At 41.6% G+C, this 17,481-nt stretch overlaps 1 protein-coding gene across 1 annotated transcript in view; it reads left to right on the top strand.

Annotated features, from left to right (window-relative positions):
* PIP4P2 (phosphatidylinositol-4,5-bisphosphate 4-phosphatase 2) overlaps positions 1-16,235 on the top strand; it is a 20,945-nt gene extending 4,710 nt beyond the window's left edge. Inside the window, exons 2-7 of the mRNA XM_026043277.1 lie at positions 1,350-1,498; positions 2,873-2,979; positions 4,649-4,772; positions 9,989-10,041; positions 13,994-14,084; positions 14,731-16,235. Of these exons, the coding sequence (XP_025899062.1) occupies positions 1,350-1,498; positions 2,873-2,979; positions 4,649-4,772; positions 9,989-10,041; positions 13,994-14,084; positions 14,731-14,874 (668 nt within the window). The 3' untranslated portion in view covers positions 14,875-16,235. The remainder of the gene's footprint in view (positions 1-1,349; positions 1,499-2,872; positions 2,980-4,648; positions 4,773-9,988; positions 10,042-13,993; positions 14,085-14,730) is intronic.
* The last annotated feature ends 1,246 nt before the right edge of the window (positions 16,236-17,481 follow it).

Below are 17,481 nucleotides of genomic sequence, written 5' to 3'. Positions count from 1 at the left end.
TGTGTGTGTGTGTTTTGTTTGTTTGTTTGCCTTGTTTTATTTAGGTAACTCATAATACTTTGCAACCTTGAACTTCGGTAAATCCCCTTTGTACCATATACCCGCTTTTTACTTGCTCCCCGAGGAACTTCTGGATAAAATAAAGCCCTAGGCTGCTACATGACAAATAATTGTGGTAATCAGCTTTGGAGAGTTGATACGGTGAATTCTTTACGTTCCAGGGATTCCTAACCTTGGAAAGGTTTGGAATGTTTCCCTCCTGGCCGTGCATGGGCTCAGGCTGGTGACGATGAAATCTGCTGTTGCACAGGGGCATCAGGGCGCTGCATTTGCCCATTGAGCTGCCCGTTTTTAGGTGACTGAAGCCCTCCTTGTGCATTCAGGCTTAAGCTTTTGGTCAACAAATYATGTGAAAGGCGTAAAAGCAGCAGCTCTAGAGGTTCAGCTCAGAGGCTCTTTCTTCAAGATAATGCAAGTCTGTTGCATCTCAAAGAAACATTTTTTGTCATTTTCCATCACAAACCCAGCCTGGGTTGCTGCAGGGTCTGCTGCATGTCTCATCTCTGCTGTTTTAGATTCAGAGTCCTGAATCTCAAGTTCATTATGCAATATATGCACAAATGCTAGTTGAGGTTTAGTACTCTGCTCTTTTGGAACTATTTGTTTTCATGCATTTCCTCCAGAACTTCATGGGGCTTTTCTGTATGCTCACAGCCCTGCTGGGTGCCATGTTACACACACGTGTTCTCAGAATCCCAGAACGCTTGAGGGTGGAAGGCAGCTCCAGAGGTCATCTAGTCCAACCACCAGGACTCCAAGTGCCCTCCAACCACACGCAGGTCACCTAGAGCGTGTGGCACAAACACACAGGYCTTTCTGTATCACTGTCCCCAGATGTTTGTAGCTGCCACTCATGGTGGTTCTGCCTACCTGGATTGTGTATATCTGGTTTAATTTTCATTTTTCCTTCAGAAGCCAGCTCTGGTTTCTGATAATCTGTGTGTGGTGGTGGTGATTTTGGTAGTTGTGATGTCTTTTTTTTTTCTTCTTCTTCTTTTTTCTGTAAACTCCTTAAAGTTGGTTTTAAAATAAAGAGCACTGCAGAGGTGACAGCCTATAGAGTGGCAGCCTATAGGGTATTGCGTTGTGGATATGCTTTGGCTAGCACTAGGGTTAGGACTGATGTGCTATTGCCTCTAGCTTGTGAGGGAAGGCAAAGTTAACTAATGGTTAGTATAGACATAAAACCTATTTATTTTAAGGTTGTGCATTTTAGAGGCTGTGTTTGCTCCTGGTGTTTTAGGATGGCCTGTTTGGGTTTCCAGCTGAGCGTYTGTGGTCTCTTGCAGCAGAGCTCCCCCCTCCGTATACGGCGATCGCAAGTCCGGATGCCAGCGGGGTCCCCGTGATCAACTGCCGGGTGTGCCAGTCCCTGATCAACCTGGATGGCAAGCTGCACCAGCACGTGGTCAAGTGCACCGTTTGCAATGAAGCTACGGTAAAAACGGGTCTTTAGTATTTCGTTTTTCGTGGAGGGAAGGGGGTGGGTGGAACTGYTCAGTCGTCGGAATTCATGTCCTTACCTGGAAAGGGTGAGTCACTCGTGACATCCCTACAAAGGACCTGTCAGGGGATCTGTCACTGTGCTGGTGTGTGCGAGGATGCTGCCACCCAAGGATGAGCATAAGCAGTTAGAATAAATCTTTGTAAAGAGAATAAATCTCATTCTGAGGGAGAGGATAAAAACCAAAGGTTTTTAAGTAACTACTCGTATGTAAAGAATGTTGAAAGAAATAAAGCATTTAATTTTCAGAGTAGAAGAAACAAAAGTGCCTGACCCGTACATGCTGCCCTGGAACTGGGCTTTGCTCCTGAAATACAGGCATTTAACTTGTCAGGAGGCTAACAAATGGCAGCAGGGCAATTTTAAAGCACAGGAACTGCAGGTTTTGTTCCACCTACTGCAGCGGTTACYGCTGGCCCTTCTGGCCCTGAACTTCTCCCTCCCCCACATTCTTATTTCAAGTCTTTAGTTCTCGWTATCCTTGTGGTTTTCCTGCCTAACAGTTTGGGAATTGGATACTGCAGTGGTCCACAATGGGGACATTTACATGGAAAACAGTGAATTGTCATTTTCTTTCTTTTTTTTTTTTTTTCCTTTTTGTGTGTGTTTGTGCAGGGGTGAGGGGAAATATTTAAATCCTATCCAGATAATAGGATGCTTTAGATCTGTAGAAAACTGAGTAGAGAACTTTCCTCATTACTATTTGATGGTTTGGGTCAAACAAAGGCTAGTACAGCTTTTGAGATCTGTGATCCTGTTTGAAAGGAACCCAGAATCTTGCCTGCCAGCTTTGAGGAAGATACTTTCAGAACAACTTAAACTGAGATTGGCAGTTCAGCAACGTCTGCCTGTTCTCTTAGCACCTGTGAGCCAGACTTTGATTCTTTTATTTTGAACAAAGCCGTTGTACCAGGCAAGGAGACTTCCTTGATATGTTGAGTGTTTTTCAAAAAAATATACCGTTGCTTAAGCTTGCATTTGAAAAAAGAGCTTACAGTGATTTGAATTGTTAAAATATGAAATTCAGTTAGTTTTCAGAATCTCTTGTTTGTTGCCAGTGATGTTCTGATGAAAAAGTAGGCATCTTGTTTTGCTTTGGGGAGAGAGTGAGAGCGAAAAGTTTTGTCCTCACTCTGGGTTCCCTTCTGCAAGAACTGCATTTCTTTGAATTTCTTTATTGTTATAAATTTGTCTTGTAAGTGGTTGTGTTTTGTTGATACTTTTACAGGGGTTGTATGAAAAAAGTGAATTGCTCTGACTTCAGGTGTGTTTTATGTGTTTTATTTATTTGTTTTTATTTTCATTCAGCCAATCAAAAACCCTCCTTCAGGGAAGAAATATGTTAGATGTCAATGTAACTGTCTCCTTATCTGTAAGGATACATCTCGGAAAATAGGCTGTCCACGACCAAACTGGTAAGAGGAAACAAACTCTAAATGCTTTATATCACTTTCTTTAAGGCAGTGGCACATGATGCATTGAATATTTAGACCTAAAGAGTTCCAGGCCTGGGCAGAACTGTGTGCTGGCACTTGCAGAGCRTTAGGGAATTACTGCATGCACAAATAGGGGTAATGACATTTTGACTTTTAGATCAACTTACTCAGAAAGGAGAAACTTAAGTGTTCTTAGTGATACTCTCAAACATATTTCCCATTTATTAGATACTACATGAGGAACACCCGGTGTGAAGAAAACCACTTCTCACTTCTGGGGAGTAGTGCTCAGAGTTTCCTACAGAGTGATCTGCTGTAGATGCACTGGTTGCTCTCTCTGCCTTTTTCCCTTTCTGCATAAGGATTTCACACTGAAATGAGAGAAGAGGCAGTAGGTTGTTGCATTCCTGCCTTCCCTTGGCTACCCTGAGCTAGCATCTCTCCTCTGAGCTCTTGTGCTGTAGTTGGCACATTTGCTGTGACAGCCGAGTGCAGCTGCCATCCTGAGCTTTCTTACCTTATATATGGGGCTTACAGCATTAAGGCTGCCCTGAGCTGGGAGTGATTTGGTTGGACGTGGCGCAGCACCCAGGCCAAGGCTGGGTCTGTGGGTGCTGGGGTGTCAGTTCCAGCACACYGTGGGCTGTAGCCACAGCCTTTGGCTCTGCTAGTCTTGGGTCACTGCGTGAGATTCAGGGTTAGGAGATGGGATTTCTCACTAATGCAGTATTGTGGAAAATATCAGAAAATGGCAAATATCTCTTTGAAAAGTGTTCAGGGGATGCYTCAGTTGCAATTCATGATATGATTGGCAACTAGGTTGAATCAGAAGCTCCCCAGTTTTGCCGCTCCCTTAAGATAACCTATGCATCTGTCTGCATAGATTAGTTCAGTGGAAGATAAGCAAAAGCACAGTGCCTTATAGAGACCTAAGGAATATGCCCTAAAGGGAAGGCTTCAGCCTGATGGGATATCACAAYCATTTGCTGTATATGGGGAGGAATGCAGTGCAAATTCAACAATACTTTAGTTTTCCCTTCACTTCTTTTGTACCAGGAAGTCAGATCCTTATTCTGCTTGGAATTGTTTAGTTTGTATATTGTCTTTTTTGATTAGTAGATTGTATAATTAAATTGGAAACACATTTAACATAAAGAATATTTACCTTATTTTTTCTTAAAGCAAACTGATTGATTCTGTTTAGTCAAATCTAGATGTTTTTCTTTAATTTGCTGTATTTGAATGGAACTTCTATAAAAATACAGAGAGACTGCTTGTMATGTGGGAGAAAGCAAGAGAATCCTTACTCTCCTGCTTGGTTCTGTATAGAGATGTGTGTTCCAATTGAGATCCTTGCTCAGCCTGGATRTTAAGATTTTCCTGAGGGGTTTCTGCCATATGATTGAGAGTCTTTGATCTCTGCAGGGATCTGGCATGTGTGGGTGACCTTATAATGAAAAGGTTTTCAAAGTAGGAAAAGAGAGCGCAATGAGAGAGACCACAACTGGATGCATCATCTACTTAAAAGTTAGATTATAAGTTAGGAGTGTAACATACTTGGTAGTGACCAACTGAGCTAATTGCTTAAATGCATCATCCTTCCTCTTTGCTGGCTTAATTACATGTGCATCTAATATTCTTAACGCAGTAGACGCATCATTACTCTTGGTCCAGTAATGCTGATTCCAGAGGAGCAGCCAGCTCAGCCTGCCTTGCCAGTCCAACCAGATGGGACCAGAGTGGTATGTGGGCACTGTGGAAATACGTTCCTTGTAAGTAGAGCTCCAGATTCTCCTTCTCAACTAAATGTGCCATCACTCAAGCTATTGCAAGTACTTCTRAGGGTATATCACCTCACCCTAAAATATTATCAAGGAATGTAAGTTCTGTCTGTGTACATGTTGCCATGGCTGTATAGCCTGTATTTCATTATCTCCACACACATCTTTGAAGAAACTTACAGTGTTCCTGGCGTGTATTGATGGCTGAAGCTCAAAGTCAATTGTTTCTCAGAGGTTTGAGAATGGACAGTACTGGAAACAGAAAAAATTTCTGCTTGACTTGCAGTGATGGTCGTGTTTTGCAGTGGCCAAGGAACGTTCTGCCATTGCTGTGTGGACCTGCAGGAGAGATTCAGCACAGTTGACACATTAGCATGTCGGTCAGTGCTGTGGGACTAGAGATTTTGGSTTAAATCTGAACCTGAAAGTTCCTTTCCCTTTTGCAGCAAGAAGTACAAAAATATTAACGTGCTGTAAGTTGTTTTTTCAGCCTTTTTACATAAACAAGGAGCTACCGTAGATCACTTTGGCAGTACATAAGAAAGTATATTAGCTGTAGCTTCACCGTGCAGCAGCCCTGGAGAGAGTTTGTTGGGTTTCTTGTTTCTAAGCAGCAGCCAGCATGAGCAGCACTGCTGGTGGATCTGCACAGTCGGTCGTGGTGGTGGTTGAGAGATGCTCTGGGGCCCGAGATAGCCAAGGGCATCTCGTGAAGGGCGGGCGAGGTTGTGCTTCATGTTGGCTTATGCCCTCAGTGAGAAAAGGGTTTGTTGGTGAAGGGCTTTCTGCTGGACTAGACGTGCTCCTTACCCTTACGTTGCCTTCGTRGATCAGGGAGGTAAATGATGGTTTATTACTGTAGCAGATGAAAAAYGTAGGGAGCAGAAGATGGCCTTCTTTTAAAGAATATCAACCAGGTTTGGGAATTTACACTTAGCATTTGAGAGAGAGGAGGAAAAAAAATAAAAAAAATACTGTTGAGAAGCAGTATTTCTATGAATTCAGTTCAAATATAAATATATGTATTTAATCCTAATATAGTCCCCTCTGAAGAACAGAAGTCCATAAGTACCTAACCAGGTAGACCTGGAATGATGCATGTGGGAGGCTTAYAAACTTACTGTGTTTCTGCAGTTTAGTATCTCTGTGTTATAAAGCAAAATATAATGCAAAAATGTATCTCCAAGCAACTCATTAAGGTATCTCTCTTCATTTGTCAGTTAAAAAAGAGGGGGGAAAAAAAGCTAAAATAGCTGGGGTGGAAAACTTCAAATTGTCTGTTGCTCATTCAGTGTTGTGTCCGAAGAGTATCTGTTCGTCCACCTCTTCTAAAGCAACTTCCAGCCATGTGAAAGCAGAATTATGGGCTGGGCCTTCTCTGCACCTACAGATGTGAGAGGTGTTTGTTTTAATTTTATGTCCTTGTAGTTCAGAMAGACAACTTTAGTGTTACGCCCTGATACTTGTTCTTTATAAGTTGTGCCAAACACCCTCACCTCTATGGAGCACCACTGAGTACTGCTTAAATAACTACTTACATGTGTGATGTTTTGGACAGATTTTATGATGGTGTTTTATTTGATTAGAAATAATAAGCAAATCTGTAATCAAATGTAAGCAAATGTGGAACTAACTTAGGATTAATTTGATATTATAGGTGAGCTCTCAATAATTGCTGGCATATATTTGTTTGTTGGGCTTTTGTGGATAGCCTTTTCTGTGTTTAGGCTTCCATTGCCTCTGGCAGATTTGGAATTTGGACAAGTGGGAAAAATGGTCAAAGAGAAAGTGAGGCCAAGGTGGTGGTTGGACTGTCCTGGTAAACTGCAGTCTGGTCTGGCTTGGGCTCTTTCCAAGCTCCTCTGGCCTGGTCATGAATGGRTGTTTCAGCCAGCAGCAATTCCCTGCTCCAAGGGGCTCTGGTGGGGAGAGGACTGAGGCCCGGAGCTGCCTTCGGAGAGGATGAGAGAGGGTGATCCCAGTTCCCCTCTCATCTTCCTGACACTCTGGTTTCCAAGGATGGTCCCAAGGAAGACGAGCGAGGAGAGAGCTGGGAAGCTGCAGGCCATAGGCCCAGCGCCCTGCCTGCCCAGCTGTGCTCTGGCAGTTTTCTCCTCCAGAACTAACCAATTTCCAATATAYCAGGATTTTTATCATCATCTTAAATGAGATACTTTAAAGTTTTCAGAAAACCGAGAAATGCTTTAATTTATGTAGGTGTTTTGTTTTCCAAGAGGATTCTCGCAGAGTGAACAGACAGGCACAGCTTGTGTATAGCTGCATAAACCCAGCAGTGAGTGTGTCTGTGCCTCTAATCACTGATTTGGATTATTGTTCTATTGTGTTATTTCAGTTAGAAAAAAATCTCTCTTGTTTTGGGAGGCCAAGTGTCCTGGTACTGTAACCTCAAGTTTTATTAATAACTTCAAACAAGATTAGAGTACTTCAAATCATCCTGGAATATTAGTGAAAATACTGACTTTAACATCTAGTTTAATTTCAGGTTTAAACCTATCAAGCTCCCAAGAATTAGAATTTATTTGGAAGTAAGATTATTTCCCTGGGGGTTTTTCTGTGTTGCAGGAGGGTCTGAATTCTTGCAGTGTGAGGCCCTTGTCAAGGTGACTTCATTGCTGGTTCTCCTGAAAGCCTTTCCTGCAGCAGGAAGCCTGCAGCAGTCCTTAGAACAAAAGGCTCTTCTGTGACTTCCAGGTGACTTGCAATGGGAACAGCTTATCTGGGCTTCTGCTGGCTCCCACCAACTGGAGCTCAGAGGCTTCAGAGACTCTATTCTTACATCAATTAAAAACATAGATAATAATTCACCGGGAATCTTAAAATCCATGCAGTAATCATTGGCGACTAATGTGGGAAGTAGAGCTGCCTTCCTTGGGATAAATCTGGTGCACATAAATGAAATTCAGTTACTGAGATACTAAATTTAAGCCCTGGAATTAGGCTTCTTACTCTTTCTAGAATTGTTACCTAAGAATTTTGTTACCTTTCTAGAGGTAGTTTTTATTAAAAGGTAATTTTTGTTACCTTTCTAGAAGATTTCTTTACCTTTCTAGAATTGTTACCTAAGAGGATATTTCTGAAGAGGTTTGTCTCTATCTCGGGTGCTGACCAACTACATGTTAGCTCATTTTTCCTTGTTGTAAAACCCAGAGGAACTGATTAGYGCTTCACGTGGGTGCGTGTGAGGAGCTAACGTGGTTCTGTGGCAGGAACATGGGAGGAGGAAGCCACGTCCGTAAAATGCAAYGCTTGGGCAGGGAGCGTTGCAGAAATTTTCAGGCATTTAATGGTCAAATAGAAGTTAGAGGTACAGGACAAGAGCTTGGCTGAGTCTTTGGGAACAAGTGCATTAAAAAATAGAAGGCAACCATGTAATGTGTAGGGTAAATTGATAGTTTGGAATCAGAAAAGCATTAAAGGAGCTCCTTCTAGTAGAGAATTAATCCCCTCAGAAGTGCGTGTCACTGAGGGAGACCTTCAGAAGGCTGGGCAGCATGCTCTGAATAGCATGGGACACAAGCTTGTGATGCAAGTAGGATGCAACTGGCCAGGCTTTATAGAACTGTGGCTTTAGGTCTGTACATTAAAGCATGAATTAATTCTCAGTGTTTGAATGGTGCTGTGATGTGTCTAGGTCTGTGTGCAGCAGCTGGCCGTGCGTCCTGCTGCTCGCTGCAGTGCCCTGACTTCTGACTCCTTGAGATCAGGAGAATCTGAGTGGAGGAGGTGTTCTCCAGGTGTTCTGGAGCTTGACCTTGTGCTCGTAATTGGTAGCATGGCTTTTCCACAACTTAGCAGAGGAGTTTGATTTCTTAGCAGGAATTACGTGTTTCCTTACCCAGGAACCTGTGCCAACCACCTCGAGCTGGGAAAGCAGCAGGGAAAAGAGCGAGTCCCATGTTTAGACTGGGTCACCAGCAAGATCCACACCCATATGTGACCAGAGCTGCTAGTTCTTGTTCGGATGTTCTTGTTCGGCATCTTATTGAGATGATACGATTAYCTGGAAACCTGAGTGAGAACTAGATTTGTACCCCTCAGGTTAGGGCACATAGCAATGACCTCTTCCCCCTACCCTCAGCACCTCTCCATAGACCAGGATGTATCTGTTAACAGATGAGCAGAACCCCAAGGYTCCCCAGCTTTTACACTTCCATCATTGGACTGTCCAGTATCATTCTGGCAGTGGCAGTTCCCCAGCCTTGTTTATGTGGGAAGAGACAAGTCACAAGAAGGAAGGAAGGTCATTAGTGGTGGGAGCCAGTGGCACCAGCACCATGAGGTGTCCTTGGTGTCCTCGCCCCTCGACACAGTGTCCTTGCCCCTCATGGAGTGAGGGATGTGGGCTCTGGGAGTCTCCTTTGTTTCCAGATAATCTCACAGCACAACCCCTTAGGGCTTAACTCCCTGCAGAAGGAAGAAATCCTTCTTCTTGTCTTCCTGCCCAAGGCAAATGTGCTTAAAAACAGGCACTCAACACTTGTATCATCACAGGATGAAGTGCAACAAATACTGCTGTTTTAAAACCAATGTGTGGTTGTGTATCATTYGCTTGAGGTAATGCGACGTGCTGTTACTTTTGCTGAGGCTGCATCCCAGATATTTCAGTCCTGTTTTAGAAGGCTGGGACCATCCTACAGATATTTTTATATGTCAGCTCTTTAACTTATCATCTAAGTAGCCAATAGTGTTGTTAACTTACATAAAACATAAGTTTTATATAAAGTTAAAGTTATGTAGAAGTTATGTTTAAGTAAAGTTAAAACTTTAGCAAGTGATGAGGGGGTTAGGGGAAGATGGGAAAACACATCTGTCCAATAGTGCCAAAGAAAACACATTCACTTGGAGTTGTGAAATTATGTTCATAAGCAAGCTTGGAAGTAAGAGAAAAAAATCTGTATTGCTCTCATGTTGCCTATATTGTATTACTCTCATGTTGCCCACCCGGGGGTGGAGTCACGTTACGTCAAGCAAGTCCTGCAATAGTAAGACAAGTCATGGGAAACTTTCCCCTGGAAATCCCGATCCTAAATTACCATTGACAAAAGGRCATCCTATTTACGAAAGAAAGCAAGAAACAAGTCAGAGAAAGCCTGAGAAGCAAAATGTTTTCACAGTGACGTTTAGCATGAAGTCAAACAAACACTTTCTCAGGCCAAGCTTTCAGCTTTTTTTTCTTCTTTTTACAGTGGATGGAACTGAGGTTTAACACACTGGCAAAGTGTCCACACTGCAAAAAAATGTAAGTTACRTAAATGAAGCTTTAAATATGTTCCACAATTTTCTTCCGCAGGAGTTTCTGGAGTGCGATGTCCGCCTGCCTCTTGCTTGGCCGCGTTCACCTGAATTTCAAGACTAAAGAGCACATTGTGTGCACATGAGTTGTCCCCTCAGCTCAGTAACTTGGACAGAGCAAACCTGCGTTTCTTACTTTCGCCTCCAACACCTCAGTCTGAGCATTAAGCTGCTCACCACTGACAGAACTGGGTTGCTCAAATTAACAACTTGACTTTTTTTTTAATGTCCTTGAAATTTTACCGCTTCATGCAGTTAATCGGCTGTCGTGTTTGAACATAGAGTTTAATCTGACTTGTTTTAAAGAAGGAAAGGAAACAATCTATTGTTAATTTGGAAGAGGTTTCATTCATTGCAAACCCAACTAATTTGTATTAAGCATCTTATGGGACAGTGAATGTTTGTGAATTATTATGCTGTACTTTCTCTGCTCATTTGATGTTATACCAGTAAGAAGGAGATGTCATTTGCATCAAAACGAAGCATTAAAGCAGAACACAAGGCTCTTAAGAGTAGGGTTGTTCGTTTATTTAGTATTAATGATATTAAAAACTGTGCTGCAAACATACCTGAGTTTTACATACCTTAATTTTGTGTGGAATCTCAACCGCAGGGTGTGAAATAGGACTTACTTGTCTTGCTGGTTATTTAAAGATTTGCCTTCCCTTGATAGACAAGTGCTGCTTCCAGGTAAAGGAGCATATATATCTATACTGGCATGGGAGAAGCATGCATCTGTATTGGTCCCTCGGGAAGCAGAAGCCTTGTGATAAATGTGTCTTTGGTGCTGGYGTAGCGTGGCCTGGCCCTCAGCAGTGATTGCCATCTGTTGCTGAAGCATTTGGTAAAGAAATCAGTCAGGTGATGCACTCTACCTCAGGCGTGTAAATGGGCATGCAGTAGTGATCATGATTGAGTTTGCTTAGATCAGGTAAACTTGGGAACTCGATAAGATCCTGCTTTTCAGGTCCAGTCAGGATTTCTTATTTACATTCAGTGTTTACTTTTCCCTTTTCAGTTTTTTAACTAATCGCAATTTTTTAATATTGAACGTTTGCCAACTGAGCCAATTTCGAAAAATGTGGATGGTTTAGAGAAGGCAGAATCCTTCTCATTTAATGATGGAGAAGGGGATTGTTTTTTCCCTAATGTACTCACAATGTTTAAGGTCTGTCATAATGATGAAGACCCCTGATAAACTTCTAACATCTTTCCATCCTAAAACCTGTAAGAACCTAAAAGGAAACCTCTCTTGAAGGGTTTGACATCATCCCCTCAGACTGCTTTGGCTTTGGTGTCTTTCACATCTGCCCAAGGACCTCTCAGGTGCCTCCCCTTCCCTAGCAGCAGCTCCAAGAAAAAGAGCTGTCCCTGAATGCCTGTGGGCTCAGTTCACCCTGACTGGTCAACAGATGRAAACAGCTGCTTTTAATATTTGTAAATACTGCTCTTCTTTACCCTGGTTTAATAGTTCTGAATATGCATGTCAGGCTTGTTGTTCATGGATATTTGAGGGATGGGGTTTCAGCTGTCTTTACTCAAAGGTAGTTTGGCTTTTTCGTGTAATTTGGAACGGATGAAGAAAGTTTCACCACTTAGAGTGGGCACTGGTGGGTGCTGCTGCTTGGAGGCAAAAAGTGCATCTGATGTGCTGGGTTTGTCAAATGTTGCCAGGCCTTAGAAGCTTCCTGTGCATATTTGCACTTCTCTTTCTGTGGTGAGAAGCAAAGCAGTTGCAATTAAATAAAGACTTGTTTATTTATTTATATATTGGTAGTATATGAAGGGAACTTCATCTTCRGCAGCCCATTTTATTTGGTAAGAGGGGACAGAGCTTTAAGGAAATATGGATGAAAAATAAACATGGCAGTTTCAATGCTTTGGTTGCAAAAAAACGAGCTCAGGAGTTGSGCAACTCCTGAAGTGAGGATTTTTCCTCAAATGAGCCATGTTTCTATGTGCAACCTGAAGTGCAGTAAACGTAATGCATGTTTTAGATGGATTAGATATGGCACTTCTACCAGCTTATTGCTTGATTAATGCATATTTGCAAGTATTAGGCTCTAATAAAATGAATGTGCTGAGTATGTAGCTAGGAAATGCTGCAAGGGGAGGTTCAGCTCAGTTTGGCAAGCTCAGTACTCGTCATCTGGAGCTCTGGAAGGTGCCTCCCCCTTGTTTATACAGCTCCCTGTTTGTCTCCATCCTGTGTGCTTCTTGGCATCAGGAATTTCACACTTTCTGGAGTGGCCACACAAGAATTAAAGGTGGCTTTGGGGGCCGAGTGAACAGTTTTCACCTGTGTGGGAGTAGGTCAGGCAGCAGTTAAGCAGTTAAGGTGCCACCAAATCAGCAATTCCCCTTTCTCTGCCCACTGAAAATGTGCACAGGGAGGCTTTCAGTGCCAAGTAACTTCTCCTGGAGAATCTATAAGCAGAATAAAAGAAAGGAAAAAGACATAAAACTGAAAACATAGAGCAGACAGTGTCTTAATGGTCAAAACTTCCAGTCCTTGTCTTGCAAGATGAAGCTCAACTTGGGCGTTCGAGCTTGAGGACTTGATTCTTTTTTTGCCCTGAAGCAYTTTAGAAGTTCCTTGTAAAGAAACAGCACTGTACGAAAGCTGCTTAATTCAGTCTATTTGAAGGCTCTCTAAAATGAATGTTTAAAAAAAAAATCTAGTCACATGCTAAGCATATGAGGCCTTGCTGTGCAGCTAATTAGCTGGAGCTGGAAATCTGGTCAGTCATGAGACAGATGAAGAGCTGAGCGTTGCTTTCTTGGGTGTATTTTAGATAAATTACAGAGCTATCATGAGATGTAAACGGCTTTCCCATGCCAGTGTTTCCTAAGGGAATGTTGATCCCCTGTGATGGGAGGAGGCACTTCRTTGCGGAGGGCCTCCTTGGGGATGTTTCACAGCTGCCTCCAGGACCACTGGCAATGTGGGAGAACTTCAGCTTCTCCAGCCTCTCTGGGTTGACCTGCACGTCCACTGTGTTGCACTGGAATTGAATCGTGCTCCCATTTTAATCACCAGTGTAGGTGGTTAAAAGACATGATTAAAAATGCCTGACCCGAAATGTACTTGCCAAACAGTGCTGAGCTTCTGGAATCATTTTCAAATGTGTAGTGAAGAACCCAGCCTTTTATTAAAACTTGGCAKTTGGTTTGCCTGAAGCACTGGAGTAGCTTCTTTAATTTGGCAGATAGAGACATAGTTGTCTGTCTTGAGGAGTTTACACTCCTGTGACAGGACATCTGAGGGATTTGTTTAGCTTGGTTGTCAGCAGATTGTGTAGTTAATATAACTTAGAGTAGAACTCTAAAAAAAACCACTGAAAGTAAAAAGGAACTTGTAACGTCTTTGAAGTTACTAAAACCGACTTAAATGTGTTTAAAAGAGCTTGAGTCTTTAGAATCATGAGAATCTTTCATGTTCATCATGCTTCTGACAAAGGGAACTGTTAACATTTGGAGGGGGAAGAGAGAAGATGGGTGAATCTTCAAGAAATTGGGCAGAGTTTAGGCAGTCCGTGGAGGCTGACTCCTTTATTCCAGGAGATAAACTGCAGGCAATTACCATGACACTGAGAAACTTCATATTGCAAGACACTCTTTTATGTTGAAGTGATGTTGAAGGCAACTCAAACTGTAGGTCTGACACACCTCTCATAGATTTTTAGATACTARTATTTTTGTTAGTCTTCATCTATAGTTCCCTTTTAAGGAAATATGTGCACTGTCTTTTACTTTGTATTTGCTATAATGTTGGTTTTYGCCTAGTCCTTTATAAAATTAAGATGGCAGGCGTGTATTCTTGTTTTGTTTCCCCACACACTCACACACTTAGACTGAATAGTGTTTTTCTAATTATTTTCAACGTTATTTTCTTGCAGCTCCTCTGTGGGAAGCGCGCTGCCCCGGAGACGCTGCTGTGCCTACATCACCATTGGAATGATCTGCATCTTCATTGGAGTGGGACTGACTGTGAGTGCTGCACTCCCATGTGCATGTGTGAAGGAGCTACCCCGAGCTACCCTGATTACCCTCAGCCTCTTCTTTCCCCAGCTATTGAACTAAACCTCTTAAGTTTGTGTGTGTCTATATGTTGTTTTGCCTTTCCTATTAATAGTTTTAATTATCACAGTTAACTAGAAAAATTAATTTTGATTTCAAAGAATGTTCTGGCACTCTGACATTCTCGATTTTCTCATATTAAGTCTTGATCTTTATTTTGCAAACTTTTGTTCTGTGAGAAATGTCATAAWTTGTTTTAGAAATACCAGAGCATGTTGCTTTTGGTAGAGCTCTCAAATGTTCACATTTCCAGAGAATGAAAATATTTTTCCATGAGGCACCACAGCAGGACCTGACTGGGCAAAAACCTGAACTGTTTGGTGTGAACTTAAACCTGCCCCTGTTCTGACCAGGGTGTTGGGCCAGAAACCTCCTGGTGTCCCTCCTAAGCTCGATGATCCTAGGATTGCTTGGAATGATGCTAATATCTGATTTATCTTTATTGGGGTGAAGATGGCACTGAAATGTGTGTCCTTAAAGTTTTCTCTTCTCTGAAGAGCAGGTACTGCTACATAGTTGACTTGTTTTTCTATTTTTTCTTTTGTTTCCTCTGTAGGTTGGTACACAAGACTTTGCCAGGCGATTCCATGCAACATACGTCTCTTGGGCTGTTGCTTATCTCCTAGGTTTAATCTGCCTCATTCGAGCCTGCTACTGGGGAGCCATAAAAGTCAGTTATCCAGAGCACAGTTTTGCATAGAGCAATTGGTAGATTATAGCAGATGAACATCTAGTAATTCTGGATATTACATCCTGGACACTTTTAAAACCTTTCCTGTAAGGATTCCATTCTGTTCAAAATAGTTTTAAGACTGGGGGTCTTTAAGAACAAATGTTCATTGCACTACATAATATGCAACTAGTTTGTTTTGCTGCTAGATTCCCTAGCTCTGAATACTAAAGCTTTGTTTACATGTTCATAACTCTGTCTTTGTAGGTGTTGAATTTCATTCCAACGGACAGTATTAAGTTTTACATTTCCTTTGTTATGTTAAAAATCAGTCTGCCTTTTTTTTTTTTAGGTTATCAGTGAGAATTCAAAAGCAAGAGTGTTTATAAGTGTTTCTACAGTAGCACCACATTTGTACTTACCATTTTAACGACGAATATATTCAAGTGGCTTGCTTTAAAACCTAAGCAATAAGCACTTTGCTTGAACTGCTTACTGTATCTTTTTGCCTAAGATCATAGTGACCTTATTCAGGAAATTAAATTTATGAGTGTTCTTTAAAAGACTGACACTGTTGCTAGAGAGACATTTGTAAACACTGTACGCTTTGAGATTTTTTTTCAGGTAGAAAGATGCAATATTTTGGTAGTCTAATTAAATTTCCATCCAGGATGGATTTTGGTTGGAATAATGCTTTCTCCTTGAGAATCCTGGGATTTGGCTTTTGTATTTTTCTTTCCTCCCCCCACCCTTTCTCCTTCCTCCTTTCTGTTTAACTGGCAAATCCTAAAGCCATGCTTGGAGCACAGACCTGAACTCTGGTTACTTGTACAAGTTCCTCTGCAGGGCCTAAGGGAAGCATTTCATGTTACATGTTTGTAAGCCTTCAATGCCATGTAGCCAACAACAGGGTGGTGATGGGTTGCCTCTTACTTTCCTCTGATCATGTCAGATTTTTGCTCTGTTCAGGAGAGATGCGCACTGGTCACGGCAAAGGGAGACACTCTCACTTCACATTAACTGAGAAAATAAATAAGTACTTGGATCATTCCATCAAAGTCCACCTAGTCGACTTAGCTCTGACTTTCCCAGAGAATACGGAAGCAGAAAGGTTTTTTCTAATGATGTATTCACAAAGGATCGAGGGACCAGTTCTTGCACTGCCCATCTTTATAGTTTTAAACAAGTTTTTGCTAAATTCAGAAGGAATGTCCTGAGTGGTTTAGATGACTGTAGTAACTTAGATAATGGGGTCAGATGGGTAACTTAATGTGGATGTTTCAGGGATACATGTAATTTAAATTATCTATGTTCCTGCAAGGACAAAATGATATTCAGATAAGGATTTTTGAGCACAATAAATGTAAATGATCAACCTGTAAATGATCTGTCTTTGTATGATGATAAATGTATAAAAGCAGTAGCTCAGGATTACAATGTACCTTTTACAAATAAACTAATAAATAAAGATTATTATTCAAAGTTAATATTCTGTTATTTATGCACATGTATAAAATACACAAGGTGAAGAATTGTCAATATGGTCTAGAAACAACACAGGTACCACACAGCAGATGTGAGCTCTGTAATTCTTGCTGAACAGCAGCCTCAGGAACCCAAGAGAGCAAGAGCAAATCGATTTCTTGATGCTTTCAGGAAGAAAGAGGAGAAAGTAAATGAGGTGAAACCAGTACTGGGAATGTGCTCTCTGTAGCAGTAGCTCATTGGAAGAATTTGTTAATCCCTGTCTTTCTCCTTCTCTTTCCCTTTTCCCCCAGTTGCAGCGGATCACTGTGCTCATTTGCATCTTAAACCTCGGGATACTCCTTGTACCTGTCCTGTGTTTCAAAATGCTGCTTGCCCTCTGCATCTTGAAATAAAGCAGGCTGCTGCTGTGCAAGAAAATCATCTACTGCTCCTGTAATTTAAGGGAAGGGGGGGGGGAAAAAAAAACTGGGAATAATGTTAGATTAATGAAGCAAAGAAATTCAAATGTTTTGCCTGTATGAAACTCTTATTTCCCACCTCATGTAAATAAATGGACAACATAATCGGTTTTATCTGCATTAGGATAATTGCACAGTACTGGCTACTGTTTTGCTTTTGCAAGGTGAACCCCTTTGGTTATTTCTAAATAAAATGTGAAATGCATTTTATTACATTCCAACCACTTTTTTGACCCTTAAAAATCATGATATCTAATTGTATAAGGAGGCGATCAAGAGAACTTTCAGAGATTCTATAAAGGACTTCAGGAGCTCTGAATTTTGGGAGCAGGTTTGTGTGGAGACTGCCATGACACTCTGTGATAGACAACAGCTCAGTCCAGTAGGTTTTCTGTGAGGAATACCTTTTTTAAAGAAGCCCTCACTGATGCCTGTTAACTAGAACCTTTGGCTGTATTAATGTCTGAATTCATTGACTGTTAATAGCCTAATTATTATTGATCTATTATTTTGTGCGCAGTAGGAGGTGGAGCTTTGAAAATCCATAAGGAAGTCCTTTTGTGTTTTCAGCTTTTCTCTTCTCCCTTTCCTGATTTCCCTTCTCTCCCACCCACCCAAAAATGTTTATACAAAATTCAGTGTTGCTGACTAGGAAATATTTCAGACCCTAAAAAGTTTATTTTTTTAATTA

This window comes from Nothoprocta perdicaria, unplaced genomic scaffold (assembly GCF_003342845.1).
Source record: "Nothoprocta perdicaria isolate Ctin4 unplaced genomic scaffold, notPer1 scaffold_326, whole genome shotgun sequence".
Taxonomy (NCBI): Eukaryota; Metazoa; Chordata; class Aves; order Tinamiformes; family Tinamidae; genus Nothoprocta; species Nothoprocta perdicaria.
Note: the sequence above shows the minus strand (reverse complement) of the source record. Positions and strands in the feature narration are given on the sequence as shown.